General features: G+C 41.6%; 1 protein-coding gene across 4 annotated transcripts in view; it reads right to left on the reverse strand.

Moving 5' to 3' along the window:
- Nucleotides 1-19,605, reverse strand: part of LOC140463217 (Na(+)/dicarboxylate cotransporter 3-like) — a 53,534-nt gene that overhangs the window by 19,441 nt on the left and 14,488 nt on the right. For 2 of the 4 annotated variants that reach the window (XM_072557007.1, XM_072557005.1), the window contains exons 4-10: nucleotides 18,061-18,118; nucleotides 15,069-15,257; nucleotides 11,915-12,040; nucleotides 6,521-6,613; nucleotides 4,760-4,864; nucleotides 2,055-2,152; nucleotides 73-185 (exon numbers count right to left, since the gene is read on the reverse strand). In XM_072557007.1, coding sequence (XP_072413108.1) covers nucleotides 73-185; nucleotides 2,055-2,152; nucleotides 4,760-4,864; nucleotides 6,521-6,613; nucleotides 11,915-12,040; nucleotides 15,069-15,257; nucleotides 18,061-18,118 — 782 coding nt within the window. The remainder of the gene's footprint in view (nucleotides 1-72; nucleotides 186-2,054; nucleotides 2,153-4,759; nucleotides 4,865-6,520; nucleotides 6,614-11,914; nucleotides 12,041-15,068; nucleotides 15,258-18,060; nucleotides 18,119-19,605) is intronic. The other 2 variants (XM_072557008.1, XM_072557006.1) reach the window with 1 other exon arrangement.

Genomic DNA, 19,605 nt, shown 5'->3' on the forward strand with positions numbered 1-19,605 from the left:
TAAAATTGAAAGTAGGTTTTTTTAAAAACAGATATTTTAATTAAAATATCAAGTGGATTTGACAAGAAATACCTCACACCCTTTTGCTATTGCAAATCCCCCTCCGAGTAGTAGGACCACATTCCAAGGTAAATCTTTCTGAATTTTCTTCCAGTTTAGCAGTGGTGGATTCATTTTTCCTGAGGCTGGAAAAAAAGAAAAGAGACATAAACAAAGGTTTAAATGTGTTATTTCCAAAGCCAATTGATTACCTAGTTTGGAAAAGCAAGTCTGTGATTACAAAGTCATTGAAAACCAGTCTGGATGATTGATTGTCACTCAACCATGACCTTACAAAATGAGAGAATAGCTTTGAAGGACCGAATGGTCTGTCCTGCTGCTACATTCGTAATCTTAACAGTAAAGTTGGTAAAGTTTCAAGTTGGAAAATGATTCAGCATTTAGAGACATGTGAATATTTTACTCCTTTTGACAATGTGACAGATCAGCCATTTTAATAAGTAACTTTGCTCTTGATAATACATGTAAACAGTTACTCCAGCTTTGTTAACAAATTAGTGAATTTGCCATTATAGTCTTCTCTGAAAGCGTTGCTGATTAAATTGAATTTGATTTGAACAAACTTTAAACCTGATTGTATTGCATTGTCTCCCCAAGTATACTGCATAACTGCAAGTTGTCCTTCAAGTTCCACACCATTCTGATTTTCTTTACTCTCATTTACCTCTCCAGCTGTGTGAAATACGCTGGTACACCTTCTTTTACAGCACAATCGGTGTATTTATATCAAACGGATTGCAATGGATAAAGAAAACAGCTCAATATCAATTTCTCAAGGGCAATTCAGGAATGGGCAACAAATCCCAGTCCAGCCAAAGATTTCACATTCCATGAAAGGACAACAAAAAAAACCCCAAAGAGTCTCTGCTGACCCAATAGTTTTCATTCTATCTCCACGTTCTTCCATCGAACAAGTTGGACGCTAGATGTACCTGTAAGGAGTGGGAGTAGAAATGGGTGGGTGCCCAAAAGACTAGAAAATGTTGTTTCAGGTTTGAGTTATAAAGAAAGGTTGGGACTTTGTTTCACTGGAGCATAGGAGGTTGAAATCTTACAGAAGTTTATAAAATAATGAAGGGTATAAATAGTTAATGGCTGTTGTCTTTTCCCTAGGATGGGGGATTTTATGACTAGGGGGCACATTTTTAACGTGAGAGAAGAAAGATTTTAAAAAGACATGGACGGGCATATGTTTTACATAGAGGGTGGTTTGTGTGTGGAATGAACTTCCTGAGGAGGTGGTATATGTGGGTACAATGACAATGTTTAAAAGACATTTGGATAAGTACAGGAATAGGAGAGATTTGGAGGGATATGAGCCAGGAGCAGGCAGGCGGAACAGGAGGGGAGAGGGTGCCTGAAATTCTACCCCACTACCCAGCCTTGTATGCAATCTCTGGACGTTCTGGTCTCTGACAGCCAGCAGGCATAGGAGATGTGCATGTGTCTGTTAGCCCTCCCACTGACCTCACAGGCTCAGAGAAACACTGAAGGGCATTTATGGCCCTGATCCAGGTAAAACTCACTGGGATTACGATCCATGGACTTTCAGAGTTACTCTCCATCCCTGCTGTTCCACACTGTGTTGTTGAACAGTTAACTTCTCTTATATATTACAAATAATATACAGTACAGAATCAGGCCATTCAGCTCAATCAATCTTTGCTGGTGCATATAATCTACAGGGGTCTTCTCTTGTTCCATCTACCTCAGCTTGGCCTTTTAATATATCTTTTTATCTCCTTTTTTCTCACGTATCTGTTCAGTTTCCCTTTGAAAGATTGTGAACCATTTACCTCAATTGCTTTATCTCACATTGTAGCCATGTCTGAGAAATGAAATGCCCCCTTATGCCCTTGTTAGATTTATTAGTGATTATGTTTCTTTAACAATTCCTTTTCCATATACGCAGCTACAAAGAGCATTACCCTCACTGACCCCCCGACTCTCATTCCCTCATAGCTCCCTTTGTTTAGTTAAACTGATTCACATACCTTTCGGATCAAACCACCACTTCAATGAAGGCTTTTGAGATGGAAAGAAGCATAACGCAAGAACAAATGTCATTCCAGTCACTGCATCTGACACATATCTGAAAAAGAGTGTTTTGGGATAAATAAGCAGAAAGTGGGCTGAATTAATGATGATCACCCTCTGTGGAGGAAATGTAGAGTTACTCCAAACTGTTGTGTTCAGATTTTCTTTTTAATGAGGTGAGTATGTCAACATAATTCTGATCTAATTCCGTAGCATATGAAAGCAGAGACATCAAAACTCCTCAATTTGAAGTTTGTCTGTCTGAAAGATTTCAAGATGGCTCCAACACTCTTTGCAAGCTCTCTACAGCAGATCTTATTCTCACATCTCTCATAACTTTCCACACTTTTAAATTTAATATTAGATTAGATTCTCTACAGTGTGGAAACAGGCCCTTTGGCCCAATAAGTCCATCCTGCCCCTCCGAAGAGAAACCCACCCAAACCCATTCCCCCACCCTATATTTACCCCTGACTAACACACCTAACACAGTGGGCAATTTAGCATTAAAGCAAATTACTGCGGTTGCTAGAATCTGAAACCAAAAGAGAAAATGCTGGAAAATATCAGTGGGCAATTTAGCATGGCCACTTCACCTGACCTGCACATCTTTGGATTGTGGGAGGAAACCGAGCACTCGGAGTAAACCCACGCAGACACAGGGAGAATGTGCAAACTCCACATAAACAAGCGGGAATCGAATCCAGGACCCTGGCGCTGTGAGGCAGCAATGCTAACCACTGAGCCACCGTGCCACCCCAAAATGCTAAAATGACTAATAATGTTCTTCTAACGTTGATCTTGCTAATGTTGATCTTGCCCTTGCTCTGTGCTCCTCCTGTGCAGTTGTAACCTGTTTGCCTCACTGTCTAAGCACCCTATGTCCTCCTTTGCTGTGATCTGTACTGCTTGCAAAACAGACCTTTTCACTATACTTAGATACATATGACCACAATAAATCAAATCAAATCAGCATATAACAGACTTGAGTAAAGAACTGCCTTCCAACTAAATTCATCTGATCCTTTCAGATTACTAACCTAATTTTTTTTCCCATTATGGAGAAAGTGGGGACTGCAGATGCTGGAGATTCGAGTCAAAAAGTGTGGCACTGGAAAAGCACAGCTGGTCAGGCAGCATCTGAGGACCAGGAGAATCGACGTTTCGAGCATAAGCTCTTCATCAGCTTATGGTCGAAGCATCGACTCTCCTGCTTCTTGGATGTGCTTTTCCAGTGCCACACTTTCTGATTCATTTTTTCCATTATGTCAGTCAGAAGTTCCTTCATCTAGATTCAATTCACATTTCCTGATTTTCCATTCCAACCTGTGCTTGCAAACCTCAAAACACCATGTGTTCAACTTTTTACGTGATTCCAAGGTTTGGACAGCATTTACTAAATAATCTGGAGTGTGCTAAAAATTGTACCAATCTAAGCGTACCAGTCAGACCTGCAGTGAGATGTATTTGCGTGTGCTGGAAGCTATATTTATTAACACACAGGAACCTGCTTTATGTAGGTAAAAGGATTTTGTAAATGTGCACCTTTGTAATTGGGAAAGGGGCCATGGACACTGCACATCTCTGCTCCTTTCCTGTGGCAACACCCTGACAGAGTCTGGTTGCCTGGTATGAGATCTAAACTTGATAGTTAACTCCTCCTGCTGTATTCCCAGGCCACCTTTTCCTCATTCCTGATGAAGGGCTCCTGCCCGAAACGTCGATTTTCCTGCTCCTCGGATGCTGCCTGACCTGCTGTGCATTTCCAGCACCACTCTAATCTTGGCTCCTTTTCCAAAGTCTGGTTTCTTACATTCTTTCCTGATGAGTACAGGACACAGTGCTTAACTTTGTTTCCTTTTAGCAATATCTAATTTACGTAACATATTTGCCATTGCCTGATCATTTATCATTAATATTTCTTCTGAACATATTCACAAAAGGACCAACAGACATCTATTGCTACCAACATAGGAATATTTTGGAATTCTTTAGCCCTATTTACAGCCTGATTCTTTTACCTCTGTCTGTATTCATTAGATGAGGATTTTTTATAGTGGAAACTAAAACATATATACTCACTACTGGATTAAAGGGCTTTTGCCCGAAACGTTGATTTCGCTGCTCGTTGGATGCTGCCTGAACTGCTGTGCTCTTCCAGCACCACTAATCCAGTATTTGGTTTTCAGCATCTGCAGTCATTGTTTTTACCTTGTTGATATATATTCACTGCCAGCACTCCCAGATGGTTAGATGAAATGTGAAGCTTCCTCTACTTTTGTCTAACAACATCCCCAAACCAATCTCATGGAGACATTTTTCTGTTTTCCATACCAGACATCTATGGAGTTCAGTCAGTCAGATTTTTAGTTTGGGTTGAGTTTTGTGGTGGATCATTGAAGAACTGAATAGAATCTGCCCCGTATCACTTGAAGCTTTCTTGTGAGCAGACTGAGGGAATATTTCAGTCCCAGGAGGTGAATGATTGACTTTATTGCATTGTATCTCCCTAAAATACAGTTTCCTAATTTCAATCATTTAATTACTCTCATTAATTTTAGTTGATCTCTATTCCTTTCCACTTGTTGCTTCCTCACATGTAACTTTCCAAATGTTCCTACTTGAACAGGTCACTAGCACAAACTCACAAAAGACTTCTCACCCTTTTGGGAAAATACTGGCCCATCCAGGGATGAATTTTGGATCTCTCGTGAGAAGCAGAACCACAAAGAAGGCAAAGAAAACCAAAACAGCGCATTCTGCAAACCTGCAAGATTGTTAAAAGAAAGAAAAACATGCATTTAGTGCTTTTCATAGGCTCGTGATCTTCCAAAGTAAATTACCGACAATTAAACATGTTTCATGGCTAGTCACGGTCGTAATGCAGGAAGCACAGCAGCTCATTAGTGCATAGCAAACTCCTACCGACAACAATGACAGAAATGTCTAGATCCATCCCTCCCCAAGCTTTCTTCCATTGTGATCCAGTTTTGGTGCTCAAACATTGCTGACACCACCTGTGTGAGATTATGGGGAGGGCAACCTGTGCAAGCAGAGAACATGGGGGGCGGGGGCATATTGCCTGTGAGAATAATGGTGGAGTGGGAATACCTATTGTGGGGGGCAAATGTCTATGAGAAGAGAAATGGGGAGCACATTTGCAGGAATTTGTGGAGGGGGAAAGAGCATCAAGTGGTGGGGGAGCCTGTGAGAGGAGGATAGGAAATGTTTGTTTGAGGTGGTGGTGATGGGGGTTGATGGGACGAGCTTGGTGTTTAAGGGAACACAGGGGAAAAGGAATGCCTTTAAGGGCTGAGGATAGGGGATGGGGCGATTGACCTGGAGAGTGGCAGGGGGTGCAAGCTGTTTAATGTAGAGGATTTTTAAGTGAAACATATCTTCATGTTATGTCTTTCAGAGCAGTTAGGCAGCACTCGCTATTAAGAAAAGCTGCGGGATTTAAAGGAGTGTCATAGTTACAAGCACATGTTGGCGCTCCGTCATTAATATGTCAGACATCTTAACTCCAGGGGTTTGACCCACTTGGGGGCCATGACATACAGTTTGGGAAGCCCCAGATTGTATAATCTGTTTTCAGCGTTGTTGAGGGATGTGAGGTTCAGGAATAAATATTGTACCTGAAGAAGTCTCCAGGTTGTGCTTAAAAGCTAAAGCCTTTGGATCTTTTGCATTCACCTGAGTGAGTAGATGGAAACAGTGGCTTAATGTCTCACATCCTTTTATTCCAACATGATCAGTCTACCTCCTTGTAATTGGTGGAAAAGTAAACAAGGAGCGAGAATGTGACCATTGGGAATGTAACCAGTCAAGTTAACAGGAACTGATCATTGAACTGGAGGGGTTCTATTTTGCGCAGCGCAATTGGGTCATCTGCTAAAATATTAATGCATTTGTGTTATGTCTATTGCTAAAGTGTCCCTCAAAATAAAAAGGGCTCTGGCCACAGTCCACAGCAAGAGCTTGCACATGGAATCTTTTAACATGGGGAGACTGTTACACTACAGCTACCACAGTTGTGGCTAACCAGGAAATTTCTGTTCTTACCGTCTGATCGAGGTGGACGGTAAAGACAGAATCTGTCCTGCCGAGTTTTTCCAGCATTTCAGGCTGGTAGTCAATCTATTTGGCTGTATTATGACCACAGGGTGGAGCTGCCTACTCAGTCGTAGGTCAAGACTCAAACCCACAACTACTGACTCACAGATAGAGAGCGCTGCACAATGTCAGAAGCCCTCGCCTGTTTTGTATGCTCATACATTTGGAACTTAAGCTGCTGATTATAAATCAGCAAACTCGCTAAACATGGGCAGTATCAACATGCTGTTTCACATGTGCTTCATCTTCTGTGTAGTTGTCAGGGGGTTGGGGTGAGTGAGGAACAAACACAATCATCCATACTTACGTTAATGGCCCCAGTTTTTCATAATCGCTCCTTATTCTAGCTCTCACCCTGGCTTGAGACTCAGTGTTATTGACTTTCTTCTGACTCCATGACCTTAAGATTGAAAAAGACACTCTCAAATTATTATAATGACATATCCAAGGAAGTTTCAATGAAACTTTGCCTTACAGTATCTTATCATTGTTCTCATTGATTGGGTGCGTACTCTGTGTTTACATAGAATGGGAGTTCAACAGACTTGTAACTCTATGCAAAAGAATAGGATAACGCACAGCTGCAGACAGACAATACATAAGTTATCAACATTTTTTAAAATGCTGGAAAAACTCAGCAGGTCAGGCTGCATCCTTGGAGACAGCAGTGTTAACTGACCTTTTTTGGAGGTGTAATGGACAGTGAAGAAGGTTACTTCTGAGTACAGCAGGATCATGATCAGATGGGCCAATGGGCCAAGGAGTGGCAGATGGAGTTTAATTTAGATAAATGCGAGGTGCTGCGAGGCAAATTAGAGCAGGACTTATACACTTAATGGTATGGTCCTTGGGAGTGTTGCTCAAAAAAAAGACCTTGGAGTGCAGTTTCATAGTTCCTTGAAAGTGGAGTTGCAGGTAGATAGGATAGTGAAGAAGGCATTTGGTGTGCTTTCCTTTATTGGACAGAGCATTGAGTATGGGAGTTGGAGGTCATGTTGCAGCTATACTGGACATTGTTTAGGCCACTATTGGAATACTACGTACAATTCTGGTCTCCCTGTGACAAGAAGGATGTTGTGAAACTTGAAAGGGTTCAGAAAAGATTTACAAGGATGTTGCCAGGGTTGGGGGGCCTTGAGTTATACAAAGAGCTATAGGATTGAGACTATTTTCCCTGGAGTGCCAGAGGCTGAGGGGTGACCTCATAGAGGTTGATAAAATCATGAGGGCCATAGATAGGGTAAATGGACAAAGTCTCTTCCGTGGTGTGGGGTCCAGAACTAGAGGCCTTAGGTTTAAGGTGAGTGGGGAAAGATTCAAAAGGGACCTACGTGGCAACTTTTCGGAGGGTGGTGTGGGTATGGAATGAGCTGCTACAGGAAGTGGTGGAGGCTGGTGCAATTACAACATTTAAAAGTCATCTGGATGAGTATATGATTGTAAAGGGTTTAGATGGATATGGGCTAAGTGCTGGCAAATGGGACTTGATTAATTTAGGATATCTGGTTGGCATGAATGAGTTGGACCAGAGGTCTGTTTCCATGCTGTACTCTCCATAACTCCAAAAATGTTGCTTTTATTTCAGTTTACCTCCTCCACAATATATTGCCTTTGTCCTGTTATTCAAAAACTCACGATTAAATAAAGCTCCGTTGAAAGATATAATATATGCATATTTTATCAACACCAAATTCTTACCATATCTGGCTCACTAATGTCCTTTAGGAAGAGAAATCTACTATCCATATCCAGTCTGGCCAATATGTTATCCACAGCAATGGAGTTAACTCCTACCTGTCCTTGGAACTGACCTAGCAAGCCATCAGTGGATTCAAGATGACACTTCACCACTATTTTCTCCCGAGAATGAGGGATAGACAATAAGCTTGCCAGAAGCATTTACAACTTTAAAAAATTACATAGAATGTCTATTTTAAACTAGCAAATCTCACCTTCATAAGGAACAGCAATAATATGAATCACTGATATCATTGATGACACTGATGACTTCATTTAGATATGTACTATCTGATTTTTATATGTTATTTACACACACAAGCACATACACAAACTCTGCACCCTCTATGTATTAATGAACAAAGGCATTGTTTACAAAGGTAAGCATTAGAGGCTGTAACGTGTCCACCACTCCTTGAGCAGAAGTTAATCCTGAGCAAAGTTCAAGGTGGGTATTACTACATCAGTTGCTTTTTGTAATCACAGAATCACAAAATTGTTACAGTACAGAAAGAGGCCATTGGGCCCATTGTGCCTGTACCAGCTCTTCAAATTAGCATCATTACCCAGTGCCAGTGTCCTGCCTTTTCCCCGTATCCTTGTACACTATTTCTATCCAAATAATCAATGAATGCCCTCTTGAATACCTCAACTGTACCAGCCTCCACCACATGCAGCACACTCCATACCCGGCTTATTTGTGATGAACAACTTTTTTTCCATCACGTCATCCTTGCTTCCTTTGCAGGTCACTTTAAGTCTATGCCCTCTCACTCATGTTCCTTTTACAAATGGGAATCTATTCTTTGAAACCCCATTTAATATTTGGTTCGAATGGCATCAATGGAATTGGGCACTGTGCAGGCTAACTCTTAGGCAACAGGTGAGATGTCACCTATTTAACACTATTTAAAAACAGATTTGGACATCTTTGCTTCCCTCCTAGCCCATAAATAGTTAATGATCAGTAAATGAGGTGCCTCATTCCCCCATTTCGGATAGCAGGTCTGAAACATATCTGCAGCTATTGTGCATTCTGCAGGACATGGATCTCATCTTCATGGAGGCAGCCCAAGCCCTCACCTTCTGGAGCCTATACAGTCATAAGAACATGGACAGATTCCTCCATTATTTGCTCCAGCCAACCACCCCTGCCTGATGTTCCCTTTCCTTTCACTGCAGGTTGACCTTGTGACTTATGGCCAAGTTCACTGAGTCCTGGGGGGTGCCTGGTCTCTGTCAGCTCTCTGAGTGTCAAAGACTTTGGACACTTCTTCCTCCACCAGATGTGGACATGTGATATATTCCCAAGTCTAATCCAGTCAAGTACCTGCTAGGTGACTGTGTCTGAGCTGGTGGAGGGTGCAAGTGAACACTTTGCCAGTACATCCCCTGACAGTTCACAGGCTTCACTGTTGGTGTGGAGGGGCACAGGCTGCAGCACTGGGTGGAGCCTGTGCCTAGAGGGGGGAAAGAGTGAGTCAGTGAGGATAACTTGTGCAGAGCAATGGGTTTGTCCCAGAAGAACAATGCAAAATATTGTTGACTGGGTTGCTGGTTCATTGGTGGGAGAAAGTGAGCCTGAAGAAGGGCTCATGCCCGAAACGTCGATTCTCCTGCTCCTTGGATGCTGCCTGACCTGCTGCGCTTTTCCAGCAACACATTTTCAGCTGCTGGTTCATTCGTGTCCCCCCATCATCACAATGACGGTACAATCTTCCGAAACTAGTTCAACAACACTCTCATCAAAGGAGGAGGTGATGATCTTTATATTTGGCCTGGCCCTGGGCCTGTTTTTCAATCCCTACAGCGTGCCCAACATGTCCACACTGACCCTCCAAAGAGCAACCCACCCAGACCCATTCCTCTACCCTATTACTCTACATTTACCCCTGACCAATGCACCCAACCTACATATCTCTGAACACTATGGGCAATTCAGCATGGCCAATTCACCTAACCCGCACATCCTTGGATTGTGGGAGGAAACCCATGCAGACACAGGGCGAATGTGCAAATTCCACACAGAGAATTGTTGGAATCGAACCCGGATCCCTGGCACTGTGAGGCAGCAGTGCTAACCAATAAGCCATCATGCCGTATACTCCTAATGCGATAAAGAAGTTGGATGGAGAATGGGTGCAGGAACTTAGCATGCATGACCATGCGAGATAGAGAGCTACCCCCATTAAGTGAGTTGGAAGCACAGTGGGCAGGAAGGTTAATGGGTTTGCTGATGAAGTAATCGATTAATGGGTTAATGGATGAAATAGCTGTGAACCTTCAAGTAGCCAGGATGCCTGTGACACTGATGCTTGCTGGCTATGACCAGTTGTGAGATGTTGGTGGCGGATTAAACATAGAAACATTGAAAATAGGACAGGAGTAGGCCATTCGGCCCTTTGAACCTGCACACCATTCAATATGATCATGGCTGATCATGCAATCGCAGTATCCCACTCTGCTTTCTCTCCATACCCTTTGACTCCTTTAGCCACAAGGGTCATGTCCAGCTCCCTCTTGAATCTATCTAATGAACTGACCCCAATAGTTCCCTGTGAGAGAGAATTCCACAGGTTCACAACTCTCCGAGTGAAGAAATTCTTCCTCATCTCAGTCCTAAATGGCTTACCCCTTATTCTTAGGCTGTGACCCCTAGTTCTGGACTTCCCCAACATCGGAAACATTCTTCTGCATCGAGCCTGTAAAGTCCCATCAGGATTTTATGTGTTTCCATGAGATCCCCCCTCATTCTTCTAAATTCCAGAGAGTACAAGCCCAGCTGATCCAGTCTTTCCTCATATGTCAGTCCTGTCATCCCGGGAATCAGTCTGGTGAATCTTCTCTGGACTCCCTCAATAGCAAGAATGTCCTTCCTCAGACTAGGAGACCAAACTGCACACAATACTCAACGTGTGGCCTCCCCAAGTTCCTGTATAACTGTAGTATGAATGTTCCTGTGAGTGCTGAGGGAGCAAAGAGATGCTGTCGCGTACCCTCAGTTTCTTGGTGCACTGTTGGTGGGGGCCAGGGGTCCTATTGACCCGTGCTACAATCTCTGCCTTGGCTGGACGGGACTGATGCGATGCCCTCCTGCTGCAGTCATCTGGGATGAAGAGGTCGGATTGACATTTCGGGCAAAAGCCCTTCATCAGGAATGAGGCCTTTTGCCCGAAACGTTGATTTTCCTGTTCCTTGAATGCTGCCTGACCTGCTGTACCTTTCCAGCACCACTCTAATCTAGACTCTGATCTCCAGCATCTGCAATCCTCACGCTCGCCCTGGGATGAGGAGGTCCCTTCTTTCAGTCACCCCATCTGACTAGCCTTAATAGCCCCTGGATCAATCCAAGACCCCCTGGCAGGCATTGACAGACTCCTTAGCATGGTCACTGCTGGCATTGGAGAGGTTTCTGTCCTGCAGTGGTGTCCAGGACTTCTCTTATCAACGCTAAAGCATTCATTCCTGCATGTAAGGACTTGGAGTTGAATAACTGATTTTATCACAACTTTATTCTTTATTCAATTAATTTATTTTAACTTTGAAGCTTCCACAATGGTGGCACTGAAGCATTGAAAGTTCAACTACAAGTCTTCCTACAGGACTGTAGTTCACCAAGGAATGCAAGTCAGGCCTGAGTAAAAGTTGCACTCTGAAGTTATAGTTATAGCTGGCCTTTCAATCTGGCATCGAAACGTTTGATCCAAAAAAATCCAACTGATGGTGAAAACTTTCAGCTCATTCACCATGATTTACTAACATTCCACTTGCATAGATAATCAACTGAGAAACCCATGAGATATCTTGTCCTGGGCACTGGCCAACGTGACATAACTTCAAAATGGAAAATCCTACCACAGTTCAGGAAGAAGGGCAGAGTTGGCAGGTCAAAGGTGAAACCCAAAAATGCTTAAGTAAGATCTCAGCTCGTAATTGTGTGCAATTTCTTATCCATTTTTCCTACCGTGGATTGAGTCCTCCATATAGGAAAGCAATCCACAGCCAGCCGGCAAACAGGAACAGGATCGCTACAGGACAGCAAAACATAAACCAGGATGCAAAGTTCACCATGTTGCAACCAGGGAAATACCTGAAACAAAGCAAGATAAGAAAATCTTATTCTTAATTCTATTGGAAATCATGTGGTGCCAAGTGTGAATTCTCAGGATCATCCTGCAAATTCAAACATGTTCGTGACACTTAGATAATAAGGAGAACAAAGAATCTACTGGACAGGAACAGACAGTTCTATCTTGGTCTATCTTGGTGTTTATGTTCCATGGGTCATATTATATATATGTTAAAATCTTTTGATTGTTTTTGCTATCATGCATTGATATGGATACTCTTATATTGTGCATTATGCAGCAACAGCCCACACAATTGAAACATAAGTTGTAATATTACAAATGAGTCTTTCAACTACTATCTTCTAATTTTGATTATTCCCCATACTCTATGATTTAACTGTTGCTTCAGTCATTTGCTGGCTATTTAGTTTTTAACTTTTCTTTGTTTAGTTTGTGATTACATCTGCAGTCTTCACACTGCCCCCAGCATAACCACCATCTAACCCTGAACATCAAGCTTCTCATTGTATGGAGTCCATTGAATTGAACTCTAAATGGATGGCCATTGCATTGGTCCACACCTTATGAGTCAAGTATTAACTGTGGTTCAACCTTCAGTGCTTCAGTGCCACCATTGTGGAGGCTTCAACATTAAAATAAATTAAAGGAATAAAGAATAAAATTGTGATAAAGCCAGTTATTCAACTCCCAAGTCCTTACATCTGCAAGATGGCTGACCAGGTGACTGCCATCAGACTGACAACCAACCTGTTTCACTACATTACAAACATCTTGAATGGCCAACACATTCTCATGTGGGACTCAAACTCAGGGCTTCTGGCCTAGTGGCAGGAATGCTGCCCTTGCACCACAGGACTCCATAACACTGGAGATGTATCTGTTCTGACATTTCCCACTTACTGACCCTACAAACGCTAATGGGGTTACGAGATGCCATCCAGTACAACCACCAGGGTCTGGCCCATAGCTTTCAACCCCGTCAGGATTTTATTTTCTGATGCCTGTGTTTGACAGAGAAGGGGAGAAAAATAGAGTTAGAGAAACACAGATTTGATTCGATTTATTAGTGTCACATGTACCTAGGTACAGCGAAAGGTTTTGTTTTGCATGCAGTACAGGCAGATCATTCCATACAAAATGCACAAGAGAATAGAACAGAGCTTGGAATATAATGTTATGGCTGCAGAGGAGATGCACAAAGAGCAAAATCAAATTAAGTTTAAAATTTGAGAAGTGAATTCAGAAGTCTAATAACAGTGGGGTTGAAGCTGTTCTTAAATCTGTTGGTATGTGTGTTTAAGGTTTTGTATCTTCTGCCCAACAGAAGAGGTTGGAAGAGATTATAACCAGGGTAGGAGGGGTCTTTGATGATGTTGGTTACCTCCCTGAGGCAGCGGGAAATATAGACTGATAGAAATAGTAGACAGAGTGTATTTCCTCATCATTATTTGACTTAATTTTGTCAAAAAGTCACTAATTGAATGTTGAAAGTATCTCAAAGTATTTGAAAGAAAATGAAGGGAGATTAGGTTGGAAACAGTCTAAAGGATGAGGTGTGTCTCTCCATCCTTGAGGGAGACAGGGTGAAGGGAGATAAGAGTGATTGAATGGTCTATGGTTATGTGACTGATAGCAGAGTAAAGAGCAAAGGAGCATACACGGCTTATGTGAATAATCCAGAAGGGTTCACAGAATCTTTCAATAGCATGGCAAAGAAGGAAGTCATTTTCCCCACGGTGTAGTTTTTGACAGAGCTATCTATTTGATAGTGAAGGAGAGGTGAGTGACACTATTGTAAAGGGGAAGGGTGCTCGGTAGGTGAAAGGGTGGGAAAAGCTTAAGTAATTGGAGAGACTAGGCAAAGTGAACGATTTGTGCTAATGCTAGTCTGTGCATGGGAGGCATCTAGTGTATCGGCTTTGAACCACAGTTCATGTACTGCAGCAAACATTGCCAATATTGGGGAAGGTACTGGGTCCCAATTCCAATGTGTCTTGGAGTGATTCTCTTATTAAAGGCACTGCATTTAAGTATTTGTTTTCTTTTTCAAAAAAGTACTTTAATATTTGATATTTTAAGTCACAATCCCAATAAGGAGTTATGTTCCCTGGCTAATTTCCCCTAGTAATAGACTGACCAACTATAGTCTTGCTATAATTTCTCACAAAGTCCTAGTTGAAAACTAAGATTCAGCATCTTTATGATCTGTACGGCTCAGCTGGTCATTGTCCTGAGCAGTGCCATTGAAGCGTTTGTTATTTAACTGATTTATGACATTTCCATTAGTTTGTGAAATGCTAAAGACACATTCCAGTGTCAGGGAGTGGATCATTTTATTCCTCCATTTCCTACACCCAGCGATAAATGTCTGTTCTGTTCTGTGGTCCTTGTTTCTGAGGGTTGGGCCACAGATTCCATTGGATTGGTCCACGCTTATGTGAAAAGTACTGCAGAGGTACAGAGAATAGCTGAACAGGAAACTCTCTCATTTGTACCGCCGCTATTAGTTGTATTGGAAGGATCTACAGGTAGAAGATTACAACAAAGGTTTCCCAACCTGGGGAAACGTGATGGGCCCTGTTTCCAATGTACTTCCTGGTAGTTCTCTTGGTAAGGTGACTGCGTGTGAGTATATATTGTTTCCTTTCACCTAAAAATATACCTTAATGTTTAATATGATGGGCTGAATGGCCTTCTTTTGCATCATAAGAATTCTGTGATAGTCAAATCACCTCACAAATACATCATACACAGCCAAGACTTGGCATGGGACTCAAATCTGTGGTTTCTTCTCACAGGCAGAGGGGCTCCTACTGCACGCCAAGACCTCCTCACCAACAGAATTCCCAAGTTAAGTATCATACAATTTAGATGTTGCATAGGGTTTTCTGTCCCCCAGTCTAGGATGAGCAGGCTCTACCTCTACTTCAGCAAGTCAATGCTCACAATTCTCTTGTCAACCATCCCTGTAGCTTCTCTCTAAGAAAGAGACATTTACAAATCAGAAGTTCCTTATGATTATTTTACGTTTTCAGCTGCCCAAGTAGAAGCAAGTTTGGTGCTGTCCCAGTCAATGTGGCTGTGCCTCCAATACTCGCAGCGTAAGGTATACAGACAAGGAAGCCCTTCCACAGTCTCTTCTGGCTTTCCTTCTCCTTCCTCTGTTGCACTGGTGTGAAGCTGACATCAGTCTCCAACTTCTGTGGATGGCTACTGCTGGGGCAGGAATGCAAATGGTCAGCATCAGACTGAGACTTTAGTTCACATATTAAGTGGTCAAATAATAATTCCTGGAACTGCAAGCGGTTGATTCAGATAAATTGTTAGCCAGGGCAATATCATTCCTATCTATCAATGCATGCATCAATAATCTCAGCTTGGTCCATCAAAGTTACAACCACGCAAATACCAACTGGACAATGCGACAGACAACAGCAGAAATTAAAAAGAGTTCTCATTGTGACCTTACACAAGTTAATAGGAATTTTAAAATAAACAATATTTTCAAGCTAGAAGTTGAATACTACTCTAGTTAATAGGAAAGGTTCAGGATATTGGTATTACATTGGAAGGTAGGATATTTTCTGATGCGAGTTAACAGTAAGGATTAAAGTTAGCATTAGGAAGTCAATGGCAGAACTGGAGGTAATAAGGGACCTCAATGGGCTGAGTTTATCAAAATATTATCCAGAGAATGACAACAAATGGAATTATTACTGGTCGTAGAGTATAGACTGCAAGTCTATAGGTCTCTGCTCAGAGTGAAACTTAACTATTGTGTCTAATTCCGGTTACCAAGAAATAAGAAAGTTACTCACTCATTGCAAAGTGTCATAGTGTAGGTCCCTATTCTTAGGTTATGAAGAAAGATTAAATTTACATGACCATTCTGGTCTGGAAAATTAGGCATTCGGTCTTATTTTGTGCATGAGAGTACAATAAGCAACAGTCCAGGAAAAAAGATAAATGAGTAATTTCATCAAGTATAATATTTTTAAGTTTACTGCCAACACAAAATTAGGTTGGAGTGAGTGGTGAGGAGGACATGAGGAGGATTCAAGGCAATTTAGACAAGTTAAACAATTTGAGTGAGTTGGTAAGTACATGGCAAATGCAGTAGAACATGAATAAATGCGATGTTAACCATTTTCCGTAGGAAAAACAAGATGGCACTGTATTATTTAAATGTTGACAGACTGAGAAAGGTTGAGGAACAAAGGGATCTGGGTGCCCTTATCTTGAAAGCAAGCATACAGGTACAGCAAGCAGTTAGGAAGGTGAATGGTGTGGGCATAAGCGAGGACTGCAGATGTTGGAGATCAGAGTCAAAATTAGAGTGATGCTGGAAAAGCACAGCAGGTCAGGCAGCATCCAAGGAGCAGGAAAATCATTCCTGATGAAGGGTTTTTGCCCGAAACATTGATTTTCCTGCTCCTTGAATGCTGCATGACCTACTGTGCTCTTCCAGCACCACTCTAATCTTGAGGTGAATGGTGTGTTGACCTCCATTGCAAGAGGGCTTGAGTACAGGAACAAGGAAGTCTTGTTGCATGTAGCTGTGCAGGGATTTGGTGAGATCACTCCTGGAATACTGTGTACAGCAACCTCAGAAAAGACGTGCTTTCCATAGAGGGAGTGCAGTGAAGGTTCACCAGACTGATTCCTGAGATAGCAGGTTTGTTATATAAGAAGAGATTGGGTCGAGTGGGCCTGTGTTCACTAGAGTTTAAAAGGATGACTAGGATTCTCATTGAAATGTATAAAAATTCTGACAGACTGGATGCAGGGATGGTGATCCCTGGCAGTGGGGCACAGAACAAGGGGACACAGTCTCAGGATACACGATAGGCCATCTTAGCCTGAGTCCTAATTGTGTGAGGGTTAAGTGGAGTGGCTATGCTAAATTGCCTGTTGTGTCCAGGGATGTGCAGGCTCGGTGGGTTAGCCATGATAAACAGGGGGTTACAGGCATGGGGTCAGAAATCACATGACACCAAGTTATAGTCCAACAGGTTTATTTGAAATACCAAGCTTTCAGAGCGCTGCTCCTTCATTAGGTGAATGAAGCAAGAGTATTCTGTCATTCAACATGTTCTTGGCTGATCCTCTATCTCAACGCCATACTCCTGCACTCTCCCCATGCCCCTTGACATGTTTAAGCTTCTGTAAATCTATTTATTTTTTAATAGAGGATCAGCCAGCAACATGTTGAAAAGCAGAGTGGGCTCAATGGACAAGCTGGCCAACTGTTGCTGCCTTTTATTTGCACTGAGTCTATGAGCTAATGTAAACAAGCTTTGCTGATCATGGGATATTCTTGTTTACATAAAGAGTGAACAACATTTGGACTAGATGTCTGGGCAGAGTTGCGAAGGTGAAGATACCAGAATTGGTTAAGAAGCCTTATTAACTTGTAGTTAAGCAGCAATGTGTCTTTGTGGCTGGAAGAATTGTACAGGAAATGTCCTGTGAGGTAGGGGGTTTACAGTCAGGAAAGCAATCAAAGCATCCGAGCAAGTGGTGGTAGAGTTCATGAATTCGAAGCTCAGAGTGGAATAATCAAGCTGTATCTTTATGTAGGACTGGGCCATGTACAATAAAATACATCTGCCAGTTGAGAAGGCAGAATTCTTCGGCTATAATTAGACATTTACTCACTAGAACATTAGAAATGTTTACTTTTTCTTAAAACAACCCTGTCAGTTCACATTAAAGAGTGTACAAAATTATTTCATTACAACATTTGAAGTGTTCATCCATTAATGTCACAAAGTGCATTTTCTCACCAGAAGTATTAGTGAAGCAGTCTAATGGCTCCTTAACTTTACTTTGATGCAACCATACAAATGGCTAAAGCAGACTGAAGCAAACTGTTAGTTTATACTGTAGGATTTTAAGGTCCATTAAAAGACCTTTTTGCTTTGAGGACAAATCAAATAAGTTTGGCCGAACACTCATCACAAGACTCTACTACACAAGCACTATTACAGTTCTATGCAAGACAATTTTAATATTGTACCTGTCATCACTGATAAAACATGATGTCTCATTAGGTAATGACTCTTTTGAAGTATTATCTGGAGAAGAAACAAAGAGATGATAAACAAATCCTATTTTATTTAATGTTATAAAGCATATATAAACATAATACCATTTGACAATATTAAATTTCAAACTAAAAGCGTCAGATTGTGTAGCAGGTAGTTTTTAAATATTTCTAGGAACAAAAGATGTACAGAGATCTTAATTGTTACTCATTAAGTAGCTGATCTTAAAAGTACAGCTCTTAATAGATGCTAAGGCAATTTAAGCATCCCAACTAACTAAATGTTCAAAAGATTTAATCTGGGGATTTACTGTTGAAGTCTTGTGTGATTGGTTAACTACTGAAACAGCCATTTCTCCTTTAGAAAAGTGTCCATTTTGTAAAATTTTAAAATTTATTCTTTCCTAAGATCTGGGCATTGCTGGCAAGCTCAGCATTTATCATTTATCCCTAACTGCTCTTGAACTGAATGGCTTGCTAGGCCATTTCAAAGAGCAGTAAAGAGTCAATTACTTTACAATGGGTCTCAAGTCACGTATCGGCTAAACCTGGCAAGAACCTAAATGATTTCAGAAGCAGAACAAACAGTCAAAAGGGATTTTTTAGTTTATTGCCAAATCTAGCCCCAGAAATGGTCACCAAATTTAACCTCTTAAAGACCCACCTGTTCCCTTAAGTGTTGAAATAACTGCACAGATGCCAGTGTCCTGTCACCAAGTCAACTTTTATTTACATGGGCTCTGACCAGTTAGCTCAAACCTAGTTCCTCGACTGAATCTCCTGTTTGTTATTTTTTTCTTCATTTTTAAAAATTATTTGACCATTTTTAGCTGACTGACCAATGTAACAATCACTACCACAAAGACAGCTTTGATGAGGAAAACTTTTATTCTAAAGATGGGAAGAAAATTAGGTCCAAATCAAATTAATAATCCAAGTGTGAGGGGGTAGCAAACCTGACCAAAAATATTCCACACTGCAAAGGTTTAAATAGTGAGTATGCAACTTTAAAAATACACTCGATCACTCACAATTTGTGAAGGTAGCAGACATAATGGCAAGACATGTAACAGGACCAAATAATTGAATAATTAAAGCCTTTAATCATATATACATCATACAGCAAGACTACTTTATCCATATTAGCTGATAAAATTAATCTCCTGTTTATATCTGTAAGTCAGGGCTCCCTGGTTGGCCTAGGTTAACAGCCCCAATCAAGGATCTCATACTCAATGAGCTCCACCTGGCCCTGCTTTCAATCACTACAAGTGTCCACCATGAATTGAATACAAATGGAAGGACAGAGACATGCTGAAGACCCTATGACAAGTTCTGCACCCCTCCACTGCACCATTACTGACTCTAGCTCACCCATAGGAAGCACCATTCCAACTTCATGAGTATAGTGTTAACCACCCGATGGATACTGTGCTGCATAACCCAATTATTTTTCTCAGATTATTATAGGTTGCCTTTTCACTCCACAGGAGACAATACTTCCCCATTCTCACTGAG

Source organism: Chiloscyllium punctatum, chromosome 37, assembly GCF_047496795.1.
Source record: "Chiloscyllium punctatum isolate Juve2018m chromosome 37, sChiPun1.3, whole genome shotgun sequence".
In the NCBI taxonomy this organism is placed as follows: domain Eukaryota; kingdom Metazoa; phylum Chordata; class Chondrichthyes; order Orectolobiformes; family Hemiscylliidae; genus Chiloscyllium; species Chiloscyllium punctatum.